The 23,761-nt window shown below is 50.2% G+C and overlaps 2 protein-coding genes across 10 annotated transcripts in view; both read left to right on the plus strand.

Annotated features, from left to right (window-relative positions):
- Positions 1-11,913, plus strand: part of NFYC (nuclear transcription factor Y subunit gamma) — a 75,869-nt gene extending 63,956 nt beyond the window's left edge. For 7 of the 9 annotated variants that reach the window (XM_079777044.1, XM_079777045.1, XM_079777048.1 and 4 more), the window contains 5 exons: positions 1,239-1,412; positions 4,070-4,228; positions 7,304-7,411; positions 9,724-9,783; positions 10,703-11,913. In XM_079777044.1, coding sequence (XP_079633170.1) covers positions 1,239-1,412; positions 4,070-4,228; positions 7,304-7,411; positions 9,724-9,783; positions 10,703-11,134 — 933 coding nt within the window. In that variant the 3' untranslated portion in view covers positions 11,135-11,913. The remainder of the gene's footprint in view (positions 1-1,238; positions 1,413-4,069; positions 4,229-7,303; positions 7,412-9,723; positions 9,784-10,702) is intronic. The other 2 variants (XM_079777049.1, XM_079777050.1) reach the window with 1 other exon arrangement.
- A 10,866-nt stretch (positions 11,914-22,779) lies between these two features.
- The window catches only part of KCNQ4 (potassium voltage-gated channel subfamily Q member 4), a 55,981-nt gene continuing 54,999 nt past the window's right edge, over positions 22,780-23,761 (plus strand). The window contains exon 1 of the mRNA XM_079778438.1: positions 22,780-23,363. Coding sequence (XP_079634564.1) covers positions 23,050-23,363 — 314 coding nt within the window. The 5' untranslated portion in view covers positions 22,780-23,049. The remainder of the gene's footprint in view (positions 23,364-23,761) is intronic.

Genomic DNA, 23,761 nt, shown 5'->3' on the forward strand with positions numbered 1-23,761 from the left:
ATGGGAAAGTAGTTAATTTGACAAGCAAGGACAAAAAAGTTCAGTGAGCAAAGGACTGGAAGCACAGACTAGAGCACCAGACCTAATGAGGGGATGATAGGGTCAATGCCAACTATGTAAATGTCACTTTGGGGAGCTTTGAGGCAGTCCACAGGGTCTCTATACCTTGAAGAATTGTCTTTTTCTCTTCTCTTGAACATGGCAAACTTAGCCCAGAACAAGGGAGTGAGTAAATTTAGTTAATTTTCTGCTCAGCCAGCCCAAGTTGTATGTTTCTGTTGTTTTTGTTGTCCCAGGCAGGGGTACCGTGTGCCACAGGGTCCTCTGGAGCAGATGCCGACCTCTGTGTCAATGGTCAGGGGCCGACCAACCCTGGACCCTCAGGCTGTAACCATGCCGTAGTGTGTGTAAACATCCTACACTCTCAGCTGTGAGCTCAAGGTGGCTGGGAGAGGGTTGTTTACTCCTTCTGCCATGGAAAACGTCAGCTGAAGAAGGAACAGTCTCTTCACCCAGCAGATCGGACAGAATGCGACCTCCCTAGTCAGCCAAGGCAGCACCCAGCGGAGAGCTGTCCCTCAGGCCCCCTGGGTTGCTCTTCTGTGGCTAAGTACAACCAGAACCAGATGTGACACTGGATAGATGTGGCCCTCAGTGACCACTGAGCTCTCAACGTACTGTGAAAAGCTAAGCACTTGCCTACTGATGCTCTCGATCCTAACATTTGATTCTGAAATTTCAACCCAGGAAAAGCCCTATGTCCTTTTCCCTGCTCTGTCCCTCCTGAGGTGGTGGGAACAAAATAAGGAGAGTGCTGCCTGTTTGGGAGACTGGGAACCGGCCCGAGAGCCTGACGTTTGGGTAGCATCTTCCAGTACTCACAATTAGCACTGTCCTCAGATCACAGGCCTCAACAGCATTCACTCACAAGCACTGCTAATGCGCGGCTTTTAGTGGCAGTAATTATTTGCCCATTTGCAACTTATCACGCAATGGGTGCTACCTCTAATTCAGAAAATTGGCTGTGAGTTTGGTGAAACGTATGGAATCTGTTATTTTTAGTTTGATGTAGCACAACTGGTCTCTTCGAATTCCAGTTTCCCTTGGCTCCAAATGTGGAGAGCTCAGCATTCAGCAGGCAACGGCACAGAGCCCATTTGGGGGAAGAATGGAAATTCACTCTGGCGGCTGCTGAGTCGGTTCTTTTCCTCTTACCTGCCTCTCCTTCTACCCCACAGGAGGAGGTGCGCCAGTCTGTGACTCCTGCCGAGCCTGTCCAGTACTACTTCACGCTGGCTCAGCAGCCCACCGCCGTCCAAGTCCAGGGGCAGCAGCAAGGCCAGCAGACCACCAGCTCCACAACCACCATCCAGCCCGGGCAGATCATCATTGCGCAGCCTCAGCAGGGTCAGGTCTGTGAGCTGCAGAGGGTGCCTGCCCAGCAAGATAGTACTTCTTAGGTTTGGGATGGTGAAAGCTTGACCAGGGCAAGACAGGTACTGAGAGCATCATAGAGCACTGGATTTGAAGTCTGGAAACCTGGGCTCTCCCCAGACTCAGCCACTGAGGTGAAATGTCACCCTAATCTCTCATGGGTCAAATGAGGAAAGTGTAGTGGACAAGATGTTCTTCAGGATCCTTATGAGCTAAAAAGTTTTAGAAGGAAAAACTGTATAATACCCCCATGAAGGGTAGTGCCATCTCTGTAGAAGGTGTTTTAAGTAGATTCCATGCCTGCTGTCTGTGTGTCTACACCAGAATTGGATTGTATCCTTAAGGGAGAGATCAGGCATGCATACCTCTCCTCCCTTTCTTCCCATCATTTCTCTGTCCTACTGTATTTGAGTCAAGTGTCCTTCTCTTTTTACAATAGTAATCAGAATATTCTTTCTCTCCCCAATACAATTGTGAGGGCAGTAATATGCACATTTGTTGGGAATCATGAGAGGCTACAGAGAACTGTTCTCTGAGCTCTGAATTCAAACTCCCTGTCAGACATCAATTTATTTATTCATCAAACATTGGTCATCCTCTGTTAGGTAAAGTCCTATGCCATGTGTTGGGGACACAAGCATGAGTCAAGCAGTCCCTGTTTTGAAGAATTCACAATCTAATTGGGGCTACAAATAATTAAAGATTATACCACCATGTGGGAAGTGTAAGATATTCTTAGGATGTGTAGAGGGTATTATGGGAATGCATCAAAAGGGGTACCTAACAAAAATGTGAGGGGGTGGTAGAGAGGATGTCAGAGGAGGTTCCTTTAAGGGAATAATATGAGTTTTAGAGAGAATAATGGAAATGAATCAAAATAGACAAGGAGGGACTTCCCAGTACAGGGCTCAGCACAAGCAAAGCTTGGAGTTGAGAAATAGCACAAGGCAGTGGGGAAAGGCTGCAGCACAGGGAACATCTAGCAAGTCTGAGAAGACAGGTGGAGGACACATTCTAGACGGCCTTGTGTGTTCTAGTGAGGAGCTGGGTTTGCCTAGAAGAAGAAAAAATGGAAGTGGCAGTAGATTTAAATATAATTGTGATTTTAGGACGTATTCCCTGCTTGGTTTTTTTTTATCCATATAACAAATTTATTGAATGCTTGTCTTGACCAGACACCATGCTAGCAGGAGGGGTTCAAAGATGATTGGAGCTCAATCCCTGTCTTAAGGAGTTCACTGCACTGTGATGCCTAAGGGACCTTCTTTAGCTCTTGCTTGTGCGTCTGCAGTGGTGAGAGCTTTGCCTGCCAAAGGCTTTATCCCTTTATAGAGAGAACTTCAAGGGAGTCTGGTAAGGGCTGGCTCTCATTGGCTGATCATCCTAAGAAGCTCATAGTTGCTGTGCCCTGACAGCAGGGCATGCCATCCGTGATTTGACAGCTGCTACAAGCCCTCATGTTCCTGAAATGATTTAGAAATACTTTGGAAATCCTCTCAGGAAAATTGAGTTGATAGAGTACAGTGATGAGTTGGCAGTATGCATTTTTTTTAGTCAGCAAGAATTTCATGTATCCTCTTTTCTGCCACCCTGGACTTGCTCAGCCTAGAGCTGATAAGGCTTGTGAGGATGGTGAAGTTGGTCCCTCCCACCATCTTCCAGCTATTGTTTCACTGTGTTACTGGTTCAGGGTGGCCTTGTGTTGTGTGACACACCCCAGGACCTCTGTAGTAATGGCTGTTTCAGGTTGAGTGCAGATACAGAATACATACTAAAGTCAAAGGAAAGCATATTTTGGTAAAGTGAATCCTCTGTTTTCTGTCATAAAATTGGAAACTTTTATTCCTGGAGGCTTGGGGAATAGGCTGAGTTGAAAATTTCAGTGTGAGAACAGGAGATGTTTCCTGTTGTCTTTACCAACTGCATGCATTTTTACATAGGTCCCTCTGTCTGTTTTCCCCGCCCTCCTGTTACTTAGGGGTGGCCTCAGTTAAGATCCAGGTATTCAATGTTTGGTGTCCAGTGCATTTACCTGTTCACTCTCCCATAGGCAGCTGTGCTATGATCCAGAGCAGCCAGCTGGCCGCTGTGGGCTGGGGTCGCTCTGCTGTTTAAATGGGGTGAAAACCACTGTGCACTTTATTTCCCTCCCAATGTCTTGCAGGCCTAAAAAGGAGCCCACGATCCCAAATTTAGTAAGTTCATAATTCATACTGACCCCACTTTCCATTTAGTTTGCCCTCCAAATTCACCTGCTCTAGACTTGACTTGGCTATTTCTCAAGTGAACTTCATGGTTGCTTTTGATTCTTTTGTACCATATGTGCCTTACTGTCATCGAAGTGGCTTTGAAAAGTTGCAGCATTTGAAGCATAGAGATGTTTTGGGCTTAGGCAAATATTTTGTACTATGAGCCTAAAAATAAATCTTTGTGTTTTTTTCATCTTTTATTTTGGTGAGTGACTTTCACAGTGCTCTAAGCCCAAAGGACTCTAGGTTGAGTATTATTTGGTGTTAACATGACTTCAGGCATTCATGGAGAGGATTTGCTCCTAGTTAACCACTGGTTATTAACCCCTTGGTAAGCCTACTGACTCTGAGCCAGACTCAATCAGCTTTCTCATGACTCTTTCCAGACCACCCCAGTGACCATGCAGGTTGGAGAAGGTCAGCAGGTGCAGATTGTCCAGGCCCAGCCGCAGGGTCAAGCCCAGCAGGCCCAGAGCAGCACTGGACAGACCATGCAGGTGATGCAGCAGATCATCACAAACACAGGAGAGATCCAGCAGATCCCGGTAAGCCCTGCCTTGCCTCAGGTCTGCATGGCACTCTTCAACATAATAACAGAGATACTTAAAGATTTTATATCTGTATATACACACAGACAAAAAAAAATTGTGTATGTGTTTGTGTATGTGTATATATTTTTGCGTGGTTATGTATATCACACACACACATATAAACATTTTTTAAGCCTATATTCCTATTACCCTAGACCACAACTTGCTTCACTGTGCTCACTGCTTTCCTTTAACCCAAGTTAAAGTTCACCACTGTGGGGCAGCTCCTCTTAATTTCCCCTCACTCCACTTACGTAGAGAAGTCATTGTAACCACCATTCTGTGCCAAGGCCCAAAGGCCCTCTGAGGCAGTCCTGTCTTTTGATTAGCAAAGAATAAGAGGGAGGTGTATAGGGAAGACCATAAATACACTTTTTGCATATTCATTAGTCAGTTCCCACTGGAGCCTGTAGCAAAGTATATTTTTGGATTTCATTTAACTTATCCATTCCTTCACTGTGGACTACTGCTTCCTGTGTGCCTTGAGGGATTTCATTTCTTAGATTTGTTGACTTTTTTACTTGTTCTTGTTCTTTTGTTAAAAATGTTCTTGTCTCAACACTTGCCATTTATACATTGGTCATTTTGCCACCAAAAAATGTAGAAAGTGAGTGAGTGACATGGAGCAGTCCTTCTATTTCCTACCCCTTGTTCTTCCTATTGTAAATGAAATGTAGGCAAATCTGGAAATTCACTTGGGCTTGATTAACCACTTTCTCTGAAAAAAGCTCAAAAAGTATCCTCAACTCTGGTTTTGAAACTGTTCTTATTAGGTTAACAGAATACTAGTCCAGGAGAAAGTTTAGAAAAGTGGAGTGAGTGTGTGTCTCTGTGTCTGTGCCTATCTCTTTCTGTCTTCTCTCTCTCTCTCTCTCTCTCTCTCTCTCTCTCTCTCTCTCTCACACACACACACACACACACACACACACACACACACACACACTCTATCCATCAGTTGAGGGGCCTTGCCTCACTTTTTCAGCCACCAACCCCAAGATCTCTCTCTTGAATGGTTTTCATTCATGTGGAGGCACCAAAATAAGTTCATTTAAGCCAGAGAGGAGTAACTGGCTCGAGTGTTCTTAACCCGCTGGCGCACGGAGCTTTGCACAGATGAGTAGAATTTAGGACCTTGTCTTCACGGTTTTTGGATAGGAGCTTGCATTTCTAAACTCAACAGCGTGCTTGCAGTAGTGATGACCTTCAGGAAGGAAACTGCTTCTCTTTTGAAAGCCCAAGGGGTAGACTTATTTGCTCTTTAGTTAACATAAAAAATCTGTGAGGATCCCCAGACTTATCCTGTGATAGAGGACTGAAGTATATCATCAGATGTCTAAACCTAAAAGAAGAGCTTCTAGCTTCTAAGAGCTGCTTGGAACTAGTTGGTGCACAGCTTTCCAATCACATTTGAGTTTCTGCAAAGAGCTCTTCCCATCAAGAAATTGGAAAATCGCTATGGCCTCAGTACACCTTCCCCACTCCTGGGACAAGGCTTTAGTCTTTCATCCTGTGCACCTTGGCTGCACTTCTCTGACTCCTGGGACCGGATACCGTCAGTCTCAGCAGTGAGGTCTCCTACGCCTCCACCCAGCTGCCTTCATCTCCATAAGCATCTTAACATCATTGCCTGGAAAGCTGCATCAAGGGATTGAGATGGGGAAGGGAGGCTTGGCATCACAGCTTCCCAGCCGCTCCTCTCAGCATATTCTCAGGAAATAAATGACTGCAGGTCACAATATCATGCCCTATCTCCTTTTGAACTAGATTCTTACAGGTTTAGATTTTGTGGCCCTCCTTGCCTTAAGCAGACAATTCTGGAATGATCTATCAGAACTTCAGAATTAGTCTGTCTGGGTGGTTCCAATCCTCTTCCAGGCTGGCAGTTTCAGAGAAGCAGTTTGATTTAACACTGCACACAGGAGAGCCACTTCAGCCTACCAGCATTTTCCTCGTGGAAGTATAGTTCCCTTCAGTGACATTAGCTCTTGAAGGCAGGGGAGTGTTTATTCCAGGACAGAGGCCTGTTAGCCTCAAGAAGCTCACCCTTACAACAAAGGCACCTGGCAGCCAAGGAGGGTGATGTCTGGGCGCCCCAAGTCCCAAGTGTGATGTCTGCAGCCCTCCTCTGCTGACTTCTCTGCTGAGCCACAGCTCCTTGTGTTGTAACCACCTTGGCCCTTTCTTCATCTGCACATTCAAAGCACTAAAACTTTCATGGTACACTGGAGCGTTAAGAGCCTGAGTTAAGGCTTTTAGCACACAATTAAATGCAGTATGTGGTATTATTGTATTATCTGAGACTTAATCTTAAGCATGAGGGACTCCAAGGGCATTTTTGTAGGTTTGGTTTCCCATGATGGAGTTTTCTGAGAAAGGTTTATTGATTCAGCTTCCCCTTGGGAGGTGTTTGGCCAGAAGCTAGTGCTGAACACCAAGGATCCTAAAAGTCCCTCAGACTCCCGTTGGTCCTGGCTCTTGGGGACAGAGATAGTAAAGCTGGCCAGCTTTTTCTTCCAAAATGTGCAGCGTGGAGTTGGGCAGTTCTAGGGCTGTGGTGCGGAGTGACGGCCATCTGCTTTGTGCCCCTGGCAGACACTGGAGCTGTTCTCAGTACAGTATTAGATCAGCCATTCTGGGAACTGGGTGGAGTAGTGTGGAGCTGGAGGGAAGAGAGGCCCACACTTAAGGTATAAACATTCTGATGATGTTAGACAGCCTTTAGGATAAAATCCTAAGATAAATTGAGCAAACAGCTGAGAGCCAACGAATGTTGAGGGTGCAGCCATGCTTTTTCATATATGTGACAAGATCCTCAGGGAGTTTTTTTCAAGGTCCATTCAGGGAACTATTCTCTTTTGTGTGTGTGACTTGCAGGATAGGGAAGTTACGGTTTTGCTGTTTTGACCTCTATTACAAAGGAACTTTTCTGGGCATGCTTTTTTGGAGGGCTCATGGAGGGCACATGAAAAATTTGCCTGTTTGAAGTTGCACTCAATCTCCTGTGGTCTGTTTGTCTCTGCCCTGCCCTAGGTGCAGCTGAACACCGGCCAGCTACAGTACATTCGTTTAGCCCAGCCTGTATCAGGCACCCAAGTTGTGCAGGGACAGATCCAGACGCTTGCCACCAATGCTCAGCAGGTATGTGTCCCAGGGATGCAGGCTTCCTTATTATTCTCCCTTCCATCTTATTCTTCAGCAAGAGCCACCTCCACACCTGCATATCTATCCTACACCCCACAGTAGGGTTTCATGGAGAATTGCATTCAAAGTGTGTCTCTTGCCATTTTGTTCTGAAGTGCAAGGCAGGAAAGTCTCAAGTATACTTAAAGAAAGCCTGATGTACCTGTATGCAGGTCTCGCCAGAAGAAGCATTTTGACAGACTGCCTCTTTGTCAGGCTGTTACCAGCTTTAAAACTGAATAGCTGTTGTGTTCTGGCCCTCCTGTGCCCTTTGGAAAGCTTACTTGGATTTTATCCTCACCTCTTCATGCACCCTTAACCAGAGATTGCTCCCCTTCCTCCTCTTGCCTAGGATATTGGAGGCTGTGAGCCACAGGTGCTAAAGGTGCCTCCCTGGGCTTGGGGGTTGGGGAATGTGGGCATCATTGCAGGGGGTGGGGTGCTGCTCAAGGAGAGGCATTGTTAATGGATTCTTTTTTGCCTCATACCCAAAAAAAGCAGCAATCGTTTAAGAGCTGGATCTGTCTGGCCCAGTTGCATTTCTGGTGATGTATCTATTGACAGTGGTAACAGAGCTGAGTTTGTAGAGCAAGTCTCCAAAGATTTAATTTGGGAAAATGTGAGGAATGAGCCAGAACTAAGGCTTCTGAGTTCCATATAGTCTCTGAGATCATTAAAGGCTCACATGGAATTTGGGCTTTTCCCTAATTTCCTTGGGGTTCACTGACATGGAATCAGAGCTCAAAACTGGTCACACCCTTGAGTACCTCACCCTCTGCTTTAAAATAAAACACCCATAAACTTTTTATGGCCTGGGGGTGGGAGGAAATGAGAAAGATGAATTCTTGATTTCCCAGATATCAGTTTTGGAGCCAGAAACTAAAGCCAGAAAGCTTGACTTGGGGAGGGGCGGGGGGGTACAGAGAGGAGGGGAAGAAACAAGAAGAGAGCACCTGAGGGCAGTCACAGTCTGTGTAACAACAGATTGTACTTGTGACAATTGGCACGTAGTAGATGCTCAGTAAATGTTCGTTTAATGAATGCTGAATAAATAGTGTGTAAACGGAATTTAAAGATAAATGAAGCTTTCTTTGATATAAAGGAAGTACTGCTGGCCATGGCACAGTTAATCTCATCTGTGAGGAATATTTTCCATTTGTCTCAGGGTCATTCATTTATTCTGCAGACATTTCTTGAATACTTGATTTGCACTGGGAGATTCAAAGACAAAACTTAGCTCCTGCCCTCAAGCTTATAGACTGGTAGGAGGAGAAAGACCCAAAACAAGGAACAGTAGTATGAAGCTCTTTCACAGTGTCCCCTAGACCTGATGGGTTGTTTTTGGCCATTGTGAGGACACTTGAGAGGACCGTCCTTACCTTGCAGGTTGGCTGTAATGATTCCAAGAGCTGGTGCACAGAAGACGTTACTAGTCAAATGTTCCATAGATACACCTATGCACACAAGCATGCTTCAGTCTTCTTTCTAGTCTACCAAGCTGTTTCCAACAGTTGACATTGTATGATGCATTTCTACATGGCAGTAAATTTCTTTTGAAATCCACACCTAAGATTTTAAGTGCTCGTGATAAAGGTTTTCCTTGCGCTTCCCCCACCCCCCACCCCCCAATCCTTGGCCCAAAGGGCTGCACGTGGCCACTATCGGAAAAAGTACTTTATAGGTTTGCCACAAGGGCTTCTAGGGCCAAGGCCACCTGCTCGCCAGGGTGTTTCATATTCCACTCAGATAATCTGGGTGATACGGGTTTGGTTTGGAGCCCACCTTCCAAGAATGAAAGGGACCACTCACTCCTTTGCCCAGTGTTTTGCAAATTGTCTTCACTGGCTGCAAGACTCTTAGGGTTTCTGACTAAACTGAAAATGTTACGCTCACTCATGTCAGCACCAATGAGCTAGGTGTTTGTTTGATTTGATGAGCTGGTAGTAAGTGACTGGTAATGTCGTGTGTTCCAAGGTCCTCTGTATCAGCGGTTGCCAACCTTTCGGACCTCACAGACCACCAGTGGTCCACGGACCACCAGTTGGCAACCGCTGCTCTATATGGTGCCAACTCTGAGTAGGCTTCAGGGCTAGGGGATGGGAGGGACCTTGCTTTTCTGCTACACGTCAAGCACCTGTTCTATGCCAGGCATATTCTGGTCACTTTATATGTATTGTCTCATTTGATCTTCACAACCCTCTCCTGGGTGGTGGGCTGGTGGACCAGACCCTGCAGCTGACCTGCCTACTCTGCCATCTTGATTCCTGCAGATCACACAGACAGAGGTCCAGCAAGGACAGCAGCAGTTCAGCCAGTTCACAGATGGACAGGTAGGACACCCAGTCCGAGCAGGGGCAGAGGGTGAGAAGTTGGTGGGGGTGAGGGTTAGTGGATGACATCTATGGGTTTGGATGATTAGGGCAGCTGTCCCATTTTCTGTTAACAATGAGTGGACAGAAATTGTTAAAACAAGTACAGTTTTTAAATCAGGGTGCCTGTCCTTTAGCATTATAGACATTATATAGCCCAAATCCCCATTTTACAGATGAGTAAACTAAGTCCTAGAAATGGGAAATGCTTTGTCCATGATCAGTCAGCTGTTCATTGCAGAATAAGGACTAGAACACAGGTCTCTCATTTCCCTCTCTAGGGCTAGTTTTTCTCTGCTGCTCTTTAATGGTATGGATTAGTTGAAATGCAGAGAACATGTGACCTCTCAACCTCTCAGTGCCTGGAATTCAGTAATTCTAAACCCGTGCAAAGAATCTTATTTTTCCCTCAGCCTATCCCCTCATACTATGACTATGCTCCCTGAGGACATGATGGGATGATGTGCCCGAACTTGTATTCTCTGCCGACCATAGGAGAGGAGCCGCATCATCCACCTCTGGTTCCTGCCAGCACCAGTGCTAGGTTCACATGCCAGGGCTCCTGTGGCAGGGGTTTTGGCTGGTTTTTTGGGGGCAGCTGAGAAACCAAATGACCAGTTGGCACTAACTTCCCAGAGTGGCTGTGTGAGCATCTGCTTCACCCCTCACGGGTCTTGGCTGTAGGAAGTGTTTAATTCCAGGTGACCTCCTCAGCAGGGCCCATGTTGGAAGTGCAGGTTCAGTGTAGTCAGATATTCTGAGGAAAGGAGGAAGAGGGGGTAATCCTATTGCCCCTGCCAGTGAGGATTACTGAGAGTTGGGGAAATGCTGACTTCCAAGCTGCTGGTACAGTGGTTCGAATTGCTTGTGTTTGTCACAGAGGAACAGCGTGCAGCAAGCTCCAGGCTCTGAGCTAACGGGAGAGGCAGAGCCCAGAGAAGTGAAAGCCACAGGAAATGCAACTCCCTGCACCTCTTCCCCGCCCACTACACACACCCCCTCACACCGTGCTGGTGCCTCCTGTGTCTGCTGCTCCCAACCCCAGCAGAGCTCCACATCCCCTCCTCCCTCTGACGCCTTGCAGTGGGTGGTGGTTGAAGTATCTGGGGCCCCGAACCAACTCGAGGCCCATAGGGAGCTGCATGCCCCTCTCCCAGGGGTGACCTCACTCTCTCCTCTCCACCCCTCGCAGCAGCTCTACCAGATCCAGCAAGTCACCATGCCTGCCGGCCAGGACCTCGCCCAGCCCATGTTCATCCAGTCAGCTAACCAGCCCTCCGACGGGCAGGCCCCCCAGGTGACCGGAGACTGAGGGCCTGAGCTGGCAAGGCCAAGGACACCCAACACAATTTTTGCCATACAGCCCCAGGCAATGGGCACAGCGTCCCTCCCCAGAGGACCCCGCCGACCTCAGCGCCTCCTGCAGGCTAGGACACTGGTGCGCTTCGCCCCACACCTGGGGGCCGAGATTCTCCAACAGAAAAATGCAATATTTTTTATTTCCTTTTTTCCTTTTTTTTTTTCCACCGAGGAATCAATATTTCAATATGTTGAGCTGTGTGTCCAATGCTATGAAATGAAAATATTAAATAACATATTTATGGCATTTTCTTGAAGAGTGTGGTTGAAGATATATTTCTTTTGTTTTTCTTTTTTGGGGTTTTACCTCCACTTCTTTTTAGGAGCAAATCTCCTAATGGGTGTATGTTATCTCCTGACTCTTGCAACAGCTGCTGCCCCCAGGGTTTTCCATCTTTTCTGTCCTCCGATTAAATTAGGTGACTACGTGTAGCTTCTTTTTCATTAGTGGTCTTCTCTCCCTGTCCCTGCTCCTGCCCTGGAGCTCTGTGCACCTGCATCCAGAGGCCATGGGAACATCCTTGCATTTAAGAGATGAACTCATTGGCCATGGAGAGGAGAGTGGATGGTTTCATTCCCAGATCCTAATCTCCCAGGGACCCAAGGAGACTAGAACTTTGTGCATTTACCTCCATACACGTTTTTATTTTTTAAATGCATTAAGAATTGTGCTAGTCTCCTTTGCTGCATGGACATCAATGCATGACATGAAATAAACCTCATTTTAGACAATTAAGAGTCTTGAGTTCTGTATTTGGCAGCATTCATAGGGCCACTTGGCTTGGGAAAGGCTTGGAAAGGTTTGTTTGCCTTCAGGTTGGGTGTCTGTGAATGAGGGGGACCCTTTTGAAAAAAAGCTAAGGGAAACTTACACTACATATCTAATTCAAACTGAGGTCTTCAGCTGATTTTAAAGATAAACTTCATCAGGATCTATTTGCCCCTGAGAGACCCCTGCCCACCTTATGTCCTGGGCTACCACCATGGGCCAGATTCACTTATGTCTTGTTTGGTTGAGGGTCAAGAGAGAGCATCTGTCAATGAGAAAGCTCCATTCTTCAAACTAGGACCCAGGTAAATCTCTCCTTTCCTGTCTTGGCATGGGCTGGCACTTTGAGTTGCCTGCTGTGGGCATACCCAGTAGCATCTGCCGTGGAGGGCAGCCTAAGCCCCTTGTCAACTAGCAGGTCACAGGAGGTCTACAGCCAGGGCCTGTATTCTGTTAATTGAAACAGGAATAAAAAGAGCATTCTACTTCATTGACCATAGTGGCCAATGGGAGCCGTCTCCCTTACCTTCACCATGCCATCCTTTCAACTAGAATGAGGCCCGTTGTCTGGGAAGATCAGAGAATTGATTGTCAGGAAAAGTAGGTATCAATTTCTTCTCTGACAGTAATATGCCATAAAAACTTGGGCAACTCCCTTCTCTTTGGGACTGTCTCAAGGTGTGAGATGGGGATGGGGAAGAGTCTTTAATATTAGATGATTTTAAGTCTGACCCTGATGTCCTTACAATTCCTCACCAAATATCTACTGTCAACCTGGACATCATTGTCATCTTTTATTTTCAATCATTGACCGAAGAGTACTTCACCTTACTCCATGCATACAAATTTGAATGGCTTGCAATGAAAACATACACAATGAAACAAAATATTACAGATCAGAATTAGGAAAAATATAATTGAGTAGGAAATGGATCATAGAAAACAAATAGTCTGGCTGTAAAGATCTACATAGTTGTTAGAACTAGGTTTCACACTTCATCCTGGGCTTCTGGGCCACCAAAGCAAAAAGAGCGAGAACCAGGTAAGAGTCACACCAGCCCTAGCCGGTTTGCTCAGTGGATAGAGCGTTGGCCTGCAGACTGAAGGGTCCTGGGATTGATTCCGGTCAAGGGCACATGCCCGGGTTGCAGGCTTAATCCCCAGTAGGGGGGGCGTGCAGGAGGCAGCCAATCAATGATTCTCATCATTGATGTTTCTATCTCCCTTCCTCTCTAAAATTAAAAAAAAAAAAAGTCACACCATAAAAGGAAGAAAAAAGACATTCTTTTACAAAAGCAAAGATTTCTCTAGTTTTAAGGTCTGGAATACATGGTACCTCCAGTGTCATCAGGGTAGGGGAAGCAGATTCTATCACCGTGAGAAGGCAGTAAGTCTTCCCCATAAGTAGTCTCCGGCAGCTCCTCAGGCTCCCAAGTTCAGTGCCCCTCCTCTTTATCTAGTTATCTTCATTCTAGCTCGACTTTTCTCTCAAGGGCTTACTGGCCTCACATTGAGGCCACTGAACCATCCCACCTTGCTGCTCTTTGACTCATTCTGAAAATCCAAGCATAATTGGAAACACAGGCCAGTCAATGGGTTCCCATTTCTCCACTGATTTCCATTCTTGGAGGTTTCGATCAGTTGTGATTGGCAAGCAGCTTCCTTGCTGAGCACGTTCCCTTTAAATTTCCCCCGCCAGCAGGGCCCATCTGGGTGTAAACAAACACTTCAGTGCAGCCCAAGACAGCCCCTATCTAATACCCAGCACGATCCCCTTACATCCGGAGCACTCTTTGAACATTTTTCCTAGCACTTGCAGCATTCGTCCTCCTGATGATCTTCACATGACCCTGCAGGGGAGACAGGAAGAGGGATCGTGATCCCTGTGTTGCAGATTGAGACATGGGAGACACATCGAAGTGCAGTGACTTTCCCAAGGTCACTCCATGAATAGGAGTGGAGCTGAAACCAAAACATTGGTCTCCTGGTCTGTGTATACACAGCTGCTTTCTGGCCAAAGAGTGTGTGTGTGTGTGTGTGTGTGTGTGTGTGTGTGTGTGAGAGTGAGAGAGAGAGAGAGAGAGAGAGAGAGAGAGAGAGAGAGAGAGAGAGAGAGTGTGTGTGTGAGAGAGAGAGAGAGAGAGAACAGTCTTTACTAAATGTGAACTGACTCCTTTTGCTCTGCTTCTGCAAACTCATTGGCCCAGCCTTGAGTATATGTGGAATAAAGGAAGCAATTGGATCTGGTCTGTGGACAGCTGGTGGTTGGGATAATTTTCCTGGAGGCGGATGCAAGAGACTGGAGGCCCCTGGGATTACCAACAGACCACCTGGCTGGCTTCCTTGCTGCTCAATTCTGCTGAGGCCACAAGGGGGCAGCATGTAGCACTCACCCAAGTTTCTGGGAGATGCCTTGTCTCATTCAACTTGAGACCAGACTAGGAATTTTGGAGTATGACTGCCCCTTTTCTCAATGGTACTCGATCCTTGGCCCCTTCCTGGGAAGACCCTTAACTTTTGAAGGGAGGTACCTTCCTAGGGCAATAGTGAGGGCTGGAAAACTACCCTTTCCAGAATATTACATCAGGGTAGGTAGTCAGATTTTAATAAGGACTTTTCAACGGCTTAAATTCATTCAAGGCCCCAAAGCCCCAGTTTGGTGTCTTTCCACTCCCCTTTCCTGCACTGTGTGCTCCTTCCACATTCAATTACTCGCTGGCCCCTGAACTTACTCCCATGTTTTCAGAATGTACTGGCCCCAATGCCTGGAATGTCCTTTACCACTTATTGATCTCCTATCCGTCCATCAAGGCTCGATTTAATGGGCCTTGCTGAGAATCCTGGAGCGGAGTTAGCAAAGACCTCTTCGATGCTCCCATAGCAACTTCTACAGTCTCTATTATTAGTGCTCAAATACACAGTCATTCAGCAAGTATTTCTTTGGCACTTTCTGTGTGTCAGACATTGTTTTGGACATTGTGAAGACAGATGAAAACAAGCCAGGCGAGGATTATGCTGTCATGGAGCTTATGTTGGGTTGGAGGCAGAGGTGGGAGAGGAAATGGAAGAGATAGACGAAAAATACAAGTTAGGCCCTGAAGAGACCCCCATCACTCTTAGAATTTTCTGGTTTGGACTGTCTTCCTTACCTATGGTTCTCCTCCAGTTCAAGGTCATCTCTGTGCCTGCCGAGCCCATGTAGGCTAGGGCTTGACATCAAAAGAATAACAGCAACTGATGAGTAAGTAAATGAACATGAACCCTTCCTCACAGACGGCCTTGAACACTGCACACATCCCACCTCTGCTCTCACTGTTGCTTTTTTCTTGTTAATGTTTCATTGAGCACTGATAAAATGCTACAGGGGTATGAAATGGAGAATTTTTAAAAAATAAATTTCTGCGAAGGAAAAGATATCTATAGCTTGGTACCTTGATTATCCCATTTCATCTTTGCATCCTCATTAGGTCGGTATTCTCTCCATTTTGTAAATGAGAAACTGAGGCTCAAAAAAGTTAAGAAATTACCCAAGGGCACCAGCTGATTAAGTAGAGCCCTATGCTCTAAGAAACCTTCTGTCCCCGCCAGTTCAGCCCCATTGGTCTTGTCCCCGCTGTTTATGGTTCTTTCCTACAGAGAATGAGAGCCTTCACCCCCAACTCCTGGGTAGGGACCTAGCCTTTGTCCTACCTCTCCAGCTATCCATAGGCCCTTGTGGGGTGGCATCTGACCTCCCAGGTGGAGAGGGCTCTAGGGTAGAGGTCAAGTGCCTGGTCACATGAGCAACTTGAGTGCATCCTACTTCAGGCCCTCTGAGTCGGGCTGGCAGCGTTACTCCCTAGCTTGTATGCTGGGACACTACCGCAGCCCAGGAAGAGAGGGTAGGGGACTGCAAGGCTGGCACTTAAGGGGAGAATCTGAGCTGAGTTCCAGGTGGGCCAGGCTGGGCTGGGCTCCTCTGGCTGGCTGGTGCTGAGGGGAGGCCCGAAACAGAACCTAGCTTCCCCCAACCTCTGCAGCCCTGGCCCTCCACTGAGCCCCATCACCTCTCCAGCTCCCAGTCCCTCTCCCAAGCCACGGTGCCTCTCTCTTACAGTGAAGGTCTGTGGAACAGAAGCTTTCTAAGATCTTGTATGTGTCAAATGTCTTTATTTTGCTTTGTATTTAAATGATGGTTTGGCAATGTATGGAATTCTGGGTCCACAATTATTTGCTCTTAGCATTCTGAAGATACCATTCCATTGTCTTGGCATCTGTTGTTGCCGATGAGAGGCTTACTGTCAATTCAATTATTGGACCTTTGTAGATAAGCCATCTTTTCTCCTGTTGGCTTTTAGAATTTCCTTTTGATCCTTGATATTCTACACTTTGGCTACAAGGTGTCTAGATGTATTTTTGTTTTTAAAGATCTCTTACTAGGCAGTCTATGGGCCTTTGAAATCTTGAAATTCACATCCTATTTCTGGAAAGAGTTTAGTCATTCTTTCCAGTATTTTTTCCTGGAACTAATAATATATATGCTGGATTTTTTTCATTCAATCTTTTATGTCTCTTTTCTTTCAGTAATCTCTCATTCTGTGATTTGTTCCGGAGGATTTCCTCTGGTTTAGCTTTTCTTTCACTAATTCTCTCTTCAGCTGCATTTACTCTATTAACCCATCTGCTTTTTTTTGTTTAATGTCAGTGACTTTTGTTTTCATTTCTAAAATGTCTAGTTTTTGTCATGTCCCTGTTTGAGATCTTCCTATTCTGGTGTTATAAATGCTATCCCTTTATCTTCTTCGAGATTTTAACTATATTAAACTTACTTCCAGATTGCTACTTTATCTCTAGGTCTTTAAGTATGAATTCTCCCATGAGAGAGATGTCTCTCAAGATATTGTACTTCTTATATGTTGTGAAGTTTATTCTTGAGATAGTGATTTTCAGCACATTTTTTTCTGACTGTGCCATGGGATATGGGGGCTACCATAAGGGATGATATCTCAGCTGTATCTGCCCAAGCCATGTGGAAGTGCCCCAGCCCCAAACCTGCTCTTATATTACTGTCTTGGCCTGGGATTTTTCAGGGTGTGCGTATCAACTCCTGAGCCCCCATGTGGACAGGCTTGAGGTATCATACTCACATGGGCACCCTGTCTATCCAAAGCCAAGGCAGGTAGCAAGCAGGCGGAGCTATTTTAGTCTGTTTATGGCAGGCAGCACTCTCCCAGGTCCCACTTCAAGCAGGGAGCCTACTGTGCCACTGGTGGGGTCTGCAAATAGACTCCCACCTCTGACCCACCTTCCCTGAATCCCGCCTCAGAGGGAGAGCTTCAAATACTACTCACCACTGGAATTCCCTCTTATTTCTGGCTTAGAGATTTCTCATTCTTGTTTTTGAGCTTGGATATGTTGTTGCTGTGTTTTTTTTAAATATATATATTTTATTGATTTTTTACAGAGAGGAAGGGAGAGGGATAGAGAGTTAGAAACATCGATGAGAGAGAAACATCGATCAGCTACCTCCTGTACACCCCCCACTGGGTATGTGCCTGCAACCAAGGTACATGCCCTTGACCAGAATCGAACCTGGGACCTTTCAGTCCGCAGGCCAACGCTCTATCCACCGAGCCAAACCGGTTAGGGCTGTTGTTGCTGTTTTTAATTATCCAGCATTTATCTTGTATATTTACTATTTTAAGGAGAAGGGACTTCAATAAGTGTTTGATGAAGTTTGACCTGAAAGTCTGTCCCACTGTCTGGGCCTCCTGGCCCTGTCAATCAATCTGCAGCCCCTCCTACTCACATCATCTCCCATTCTGAGCCCTCATCCACCAGAGGAGTGGGGAGCAGGGAAGCTTTTGTCCATTGCATTCTCAGCAACTCAGGAAAGTCCTTCCTCCTCATTTCCATGTGCCAAGGGCTGTCGCTGAGAACATGGAGCCTTCCAGCGGGACGGCGGGAGTGTTGTCTTCTGCATGGTCTTCCAGGAGGTGGGATCAAGGAGGCAGAGCCCTGAAGGCAGCGGAGGAGCCGGGCGAGAAGGATGGCTTTGACCTTCATTTCCCCACCCCCTTCTCCCTCAGTGTCTTCTCCTTGTGGGCCCCCCTCCAGCCAAGAGGATCAATGGGGGTTCACTTTCGCTGAGCTCAGCGACACTACTTTGTCCTCACTTCCTGTGGCTCAGACTGGCCGGGCAGGCCTGCATGGTCTGTGCTGGAGAGAGCTCAGTGGCATGTCCAGATCTAGGGAGAAAGAAACTCCCCAGCCGCCCTACTGCACCTCTCACCTGCTGGGCGGCCTAATTCTCTTGTCCTCTCAGGCCTCATTGGGAAAAGGAAGCAGGCCTGGTCTTTCTCTCACACTTCCTCCTCCTGCTCTCAGTGCAGGTGGAGCCCTAGAGGGAAATAATGCCTGTGATGCCATCACTCCTTAACACCCTCCACACTAACCCCCTTCTCCGGCTGAAAAGAGCTGGAGGACTAGGGAATTCTCACAGCATCTCCCCTCTCCATCGAACAGACACCTAAAGAGCAGTAAGATCAATGGTTCCCATTTGTACAGCTCCCAGCATGATCGTGACTTTTCCATGCATTATTTTCTTTAAGTATGTTTTTATTGATTTCAGAGAGAGGAAGGGAGAGGGAGAGAGAGAGAAACATCAATGATGAGAGAGAATAATCGATTGGCTGCCTCCTGCATTCCCCCTACTGGGGATCAAGCCTGCAACCCAGGCATTTGTCCTGACCAGAATCGAACCATGACCTCCTGATTCATGGGCCAATGCTCAACCATTGAGCCAGACCGGCTGAGCTTCCATGCATTATTGCTTTCAGTCCTCCTGTTAGTCAGGGAAGGTGGGGCAGAGGTGGAATGACCTACCCAAATTCACCAGCTAGTCCAAAGGTAGAGCCAGGAAGTCCAGCCCTGACTTATAGTTCAGTGCTCTTTTTGCGCCTGGCACTGCCAGCCGCCCTGGGGGCTGGTACCTCCACCCCTCTGAGCTCCCTCCTATACAGCCCCAGCCTCTGTGCCATGCCCTAGGATCAGGCCCTGGCCAAGCTCCTTGGTTCCTATCAGGCCATATTGGACCCTTCAGCATAGCATTCAAGACCTGCTGTGTCCCCTTTGCCAAGCTCGCTCTTTCTCCCCCGTGCTCTATAACATCCTCCCCATCCTCACACCGCACCTGCCCATTCACACACACTATAGCACAAGGGTAAAGAGCTGTACGAGACAAGTCTCCTCACTGAGCCTCAGTCTTTTTGCCTGCAAAATGGGGTGTGAACAGAATCACCTCACGGGGTTGTTGGGATGGTGAAATAGACAATGCAGATGAAGCCCCTGCATGAGGCTTAGCATATAGCATGGGCCTCATCAATGTGAGCTGCAGGCAGTATTGGTTGTGCTTCGGTGCCTCTCCAAGCTCTCCCCACCTCGTCCCCAGGCGCCCTCTGCCATTGTGGGTAGTCTCCCTCGCCTGACCTCTAGCAACCCTAAGGGCTGTAAGAAAACCCAGGCATTTCTGGGGTGTGGGGAGGGCAGAGGAGGAAGTCTGCTGGGTGGAACCCTAAGGGGTGTGGGGGTGGGGAAGATGGTTCTCACCCCAATTTAACCAGAGCACCTCTGATTGAATGCTTTTTACGTATTGGGGTGCTACCTTATGATTCTGTCTGTAAAAAGGATTTCTTTGCTAATAGAGTCTGAAAACCGCTGACTTCAACCACCCCTTCCCATCCCAAGAAAGCCCTTGGTGACCTGAGGTCACACTGAGAATCAGTGACAGGCTTGGACCCGGCCCCTGGTCCCAACCACTTGCAGATCTCAACCCTCTCAGACCTGGGAGTCTCTGCCCCTGGTAGGAGTGAGCCTTAGAGAACAGGATTAGGCCACCTATGGTTCCCCTCAGCCCACGGCACTGATCCCAGGACCCCATGCACAGTAGGTAGGTGCCAGCCAGGGGAGAGAACAAGTCATAGACAGATCTAGGGTCACCCACTGGCCGTTATCCTTAGGTGAGTCCCCGTACCTCTCAGCCTCAGCTTCTTTGTGTGCAAAGGGGTTGCTCGAGGTCCCAGAAGGGGCAGAGCCTGGTACACAGTTGGTTCCCTGCAAATGGGAGCCCTCTCCATCCGCACCCTCCTTCTCAATCAATACGTGCTCCATTGATGGGTGATGGTGACAGTGATGAATTATAGGAGATCCTGGAGCCCTGCCCCCTTCTTGTTGTACAGATGGGGAAACTGAAACCCAGAGCCGGGAAGGCACTTGCCCAGGTGGGACAGTGAGTGAGTCTGGGCCCGACAGGGACATTTTAGCCGGGTTACCAGAGAGAGAAGTTGGGGCCGGGGGTGGGAAGAAAGCTGCTGAGGGAGGGGTGAAGGGAACAGGTGGGGGAAAAGGACAGAGGAGGGTGGGAACCTACAGCACCCCATCCTCCCCCGCTCCCTCCAGCAGAGAGGCTGACCGGGAAAGCCTGGACAGCTGTTTGCTCAGAAAAGCGTCTTTGTCATTAAGGGCTGCGGTGGGGAAAGTCCTCTCTCCAGTCACGTCTTGGGAATCTGGATGGAGCAGGACGCAGCCGGCAGCCGGGTGAGTGGCTGCTTGTCCTCTTGGGACCAGACTTTCTCCACTGCTTCTTCACGCATACCAACACCGACTAAGCTTTGCTTACAGCCTCCTAGAACCATCTTCCCCATCCCCTCACCCCCTAGGAAGACTTCCCGGTGTCTCCACTTTAAAAAGTGGGCCTGACCTCCATTACACATATACCTGCGGGAGAAACAGGCCTCTGTGCCATACGAAAGTCCCTCCTGGGACCTAACTCCTATCCCTCTTGCTGCAACCACGGTCTCTCTCCTCCGCCTGCCTTTGGTGGGTTAATCTGGAGATGGAGTTGGGAAAGATGATGAGAGACCCGCTCCCCACAGTGAGGGTTCCCTACAAGGAGAGGAAGGGACTTTGCAGTCCCCCAAATGGGAAGGGAGGTGTGGGGTCCAGAGGTGACGCTGAGCTTGAGGATCAGATTTCCCAGAACAGACCCAATTTCAGGGCAACCTGGGTTCAACCGCCATTTCTGCCACAGAGGACGAGCCTCAAAAAGACTCAAATTCCTTGCAACTGCTTTCCTTTCCACCATTCAGGTCTCCAGACCCTAGTCCCACCGCCATGAGCCCTGCGTGATGAGGCCCAGACTCGGGAGAGCAGTGCCATACATTCAGGGGATGCTAGCTTCAGCTCATAGGGAGAGGATGGGTTAGCCAGCGAGGCACTGCACCCACAGCTGGGCCCTGGGTGCAGAAACCGCCCCTGTTACCAAAGAAGGCCTCGCACTCTGGCCTTCGGCGCCCCTGGAGCCAGGAGCCGCGGGAGAGATTCGGGTCAGCCCCCAGAAGGCACGCCCTGCTATGCAGAGGGAAAGGGTGAAGGGGTGTGCACAGGTTGCCAAGCCCAGCTTGGGGACCCCTAGGTCCCTGAGGCCCCCTCTCTGAGCGCTGACAGCTCTGCTGGCCTCCCTCCCCCACTGGCGCTCAGCAGATCAATGCCGCCTTTGCTGACAGCTGAGAATCGAGCTCGCCTTCCCGCCCCCTCTCCTGCCCCTCCCGCTGGCTGTTCTGTCCCCCGAGATCCTCCGAGGAACGGGAAGAGTTTGCTGCGGAGGAGCTTCGCCCTGGGGCAGGGCCTGCGGAGGGAGCGGCCGGCGCGGCCCAAGCTTCCCGCAGGGGCAAGAGGGCAGGAGGAGAGGACACCCGAATCACCGCTCTGTGCTGGGCGAGAGGCGAAGAGAACGCAAGGGCCGCCCCCGGTTACCAGCCAGAGAGCGGAGGCCCGGCACCGAGAACTTGCCGCGGGAGAGGCAGTGGGTGGTGGAAAGTCTCCCCGTTTCTGGGTGGGTTCTGGGGGCCTCTGGGGGGCTGTCCAGCTGCACGCTGGCTCAGAGTTCCCCTGCTGGCACCCATGTGCCCTGACCTGTGGTCAAGTCAACGGAGCGGTTCAGACTGAGCCTGCGTCAGAGGAGGCTCTTCGGGCTGAGTGGCCTACCTGGGGGCGCGTCCCCCTCGTGAAGAAGGAGCTCGGAGCGGGAGGCGGGCGGGAGGGAAGACGGAGCCCCGCTGTGCCGCACGCACTGGCACAACCCGGCAGCGCGTGGGCATCGGGCCTTGCGGGTCCGAGCTGCTCACCCAGCCACCCGCTCACCGCACACTTTCCACACCTCGCACAGAGCGTAAAGGGCACAACCCGCGGGGACACAGCTAATTGCTTCCACTGCCAACACCCAGGCGGCCGGACTCTGCACACCCATCTGCACACCCATCTGCACACCCTCCCACACCGGACCCACAGCCCACGCCTCCAACCGACTCAGTTCCACCACCTGGCAGACCCACGGCCACCCATTCTGCACGGACAGCGAACACTTCTGTATCCACTCACACCCACACTCCACACGACACGTGTGCCATCCGCGACCGCGACCGCAACTCCACCCGCCCCGCCCCACTTCCCACGATCACACGGGAGGCGTTCCAGCCCGGCCTTCGGGGCCACACAGCCCACTCGCGGCCGTGCACGCCCCTGGCCCACGGCCGACCTCGTGGCCCCGCGCGCTGCCCCCGGGCCCGCCGCCACGCGGTCGGGTCAAGGCATCGACCGGGCGGCCCGCGCGGCCGCTGCGCCCCGGCCCGCTGCCTTCGCCGCGCGTCCCCTCCCTCCGCCCCGCTGGCTGGCTCGCTCGCTCCCTCCCGATTTGGGAAGGCGGCCGCGGGGCGGGCGGGGGCGGGCGGGGGAGGGGCGGGGCGGGGAGGGTGACATGTGAGCAGCGCGCCTGGGCAGGTGGAAAGGCGAGCGGCATGGAGCGCGTAATAAGAGAGTTGGAGTCGGAAAGAGCCGCCCCAGTCGCCGGGGAAGCGGGCGGTCAGTGCGGGTTCCGGCGGCCCCCAGGCTCCGAGCGCCCGCCCCCGGCCCCGGCGAGGCCCCTGCCCGGACCCTAGCCCCCGCTGCCTGCGCCCTCCCCGGGCCGCCCCGCCGGCCTCGGGTCCGAGCCATGTGCCGCTAAGCGCCCCGCGCGCGCCCCCGCCCCGACCGGCCCCGGCCCCGGCCCCCGTCAGGCGCCTTCCATGGCCGAGGCCCCCCCGCGCCGCCTCGGCCTGGCCCCCCCGCCCGGGGACGCCCCCCGCGCCGAGCTGGTCGCTCTCACCGCCGTGCAGAGCGAGCAGGGCGAGGCGGGCGGGGGCGGCTCCCCGCGCCGCCTGGGCCTCCTGGGCAGCCCCCTGCCTCCGGGGGCGCCCCTCCCGGGGCCGGGCTCCGGCTCGGGCTCCGCCTGCGGCCAGCGCTCCTCGGCCTCTCAGAAGCGCTACCGCCGCCTGCAGAACTGGGTCTACAACGTGCTGGAGCGACCCCGCGGCTGGGCCTTCGTCTACCACGTCTTCATGTGAGTTTGCCGACCCGCGCCCCCTGCCTTACCCCGCGCTCTCGCTCCACCCGGCGCCTGCGGGAGCCTGGACTCCCCTGGGTCCGCCGCCGGACCCTGGCTCCGCCTTCTGTCCCCAACCCCCACGGCCGACCCTCATTTTCACCCCGTCCCCTAGGCCGGAGCTCCATGACTGATTCCCCCAGCCTGACCCTAACCCCCAATCTCCAAGCCTTGATCCCGACTTCAACTCTCGTCTGACCTCTCCCACGGCAACTCCTTATTTCCATCTTGACCTCCACCCCCTGCTCCTCTGTCCCAGGTGCTCCCACATGCAGTTTCTTGTCCGTCATCCTCTCTGCAATCTGGAGCCACTACAGTGGGGCTCCCCTTTCCTCGTCCTCACCTCTGTCCCCGCG

This window comes from Cnephaeus nilssonii, assembly GCF_951640355.1.
Source record: "Cnephaeus nilssonii genome assembly, chromosome: 7".
NCBI classification, from domain to species: domain Eukaryota; kingdom Metazoa; phylum Chordata; class Mammalia; order Chiroptera; family Vespertilionidae; genus Cnephaeus; species Cnephaeus nilssonii.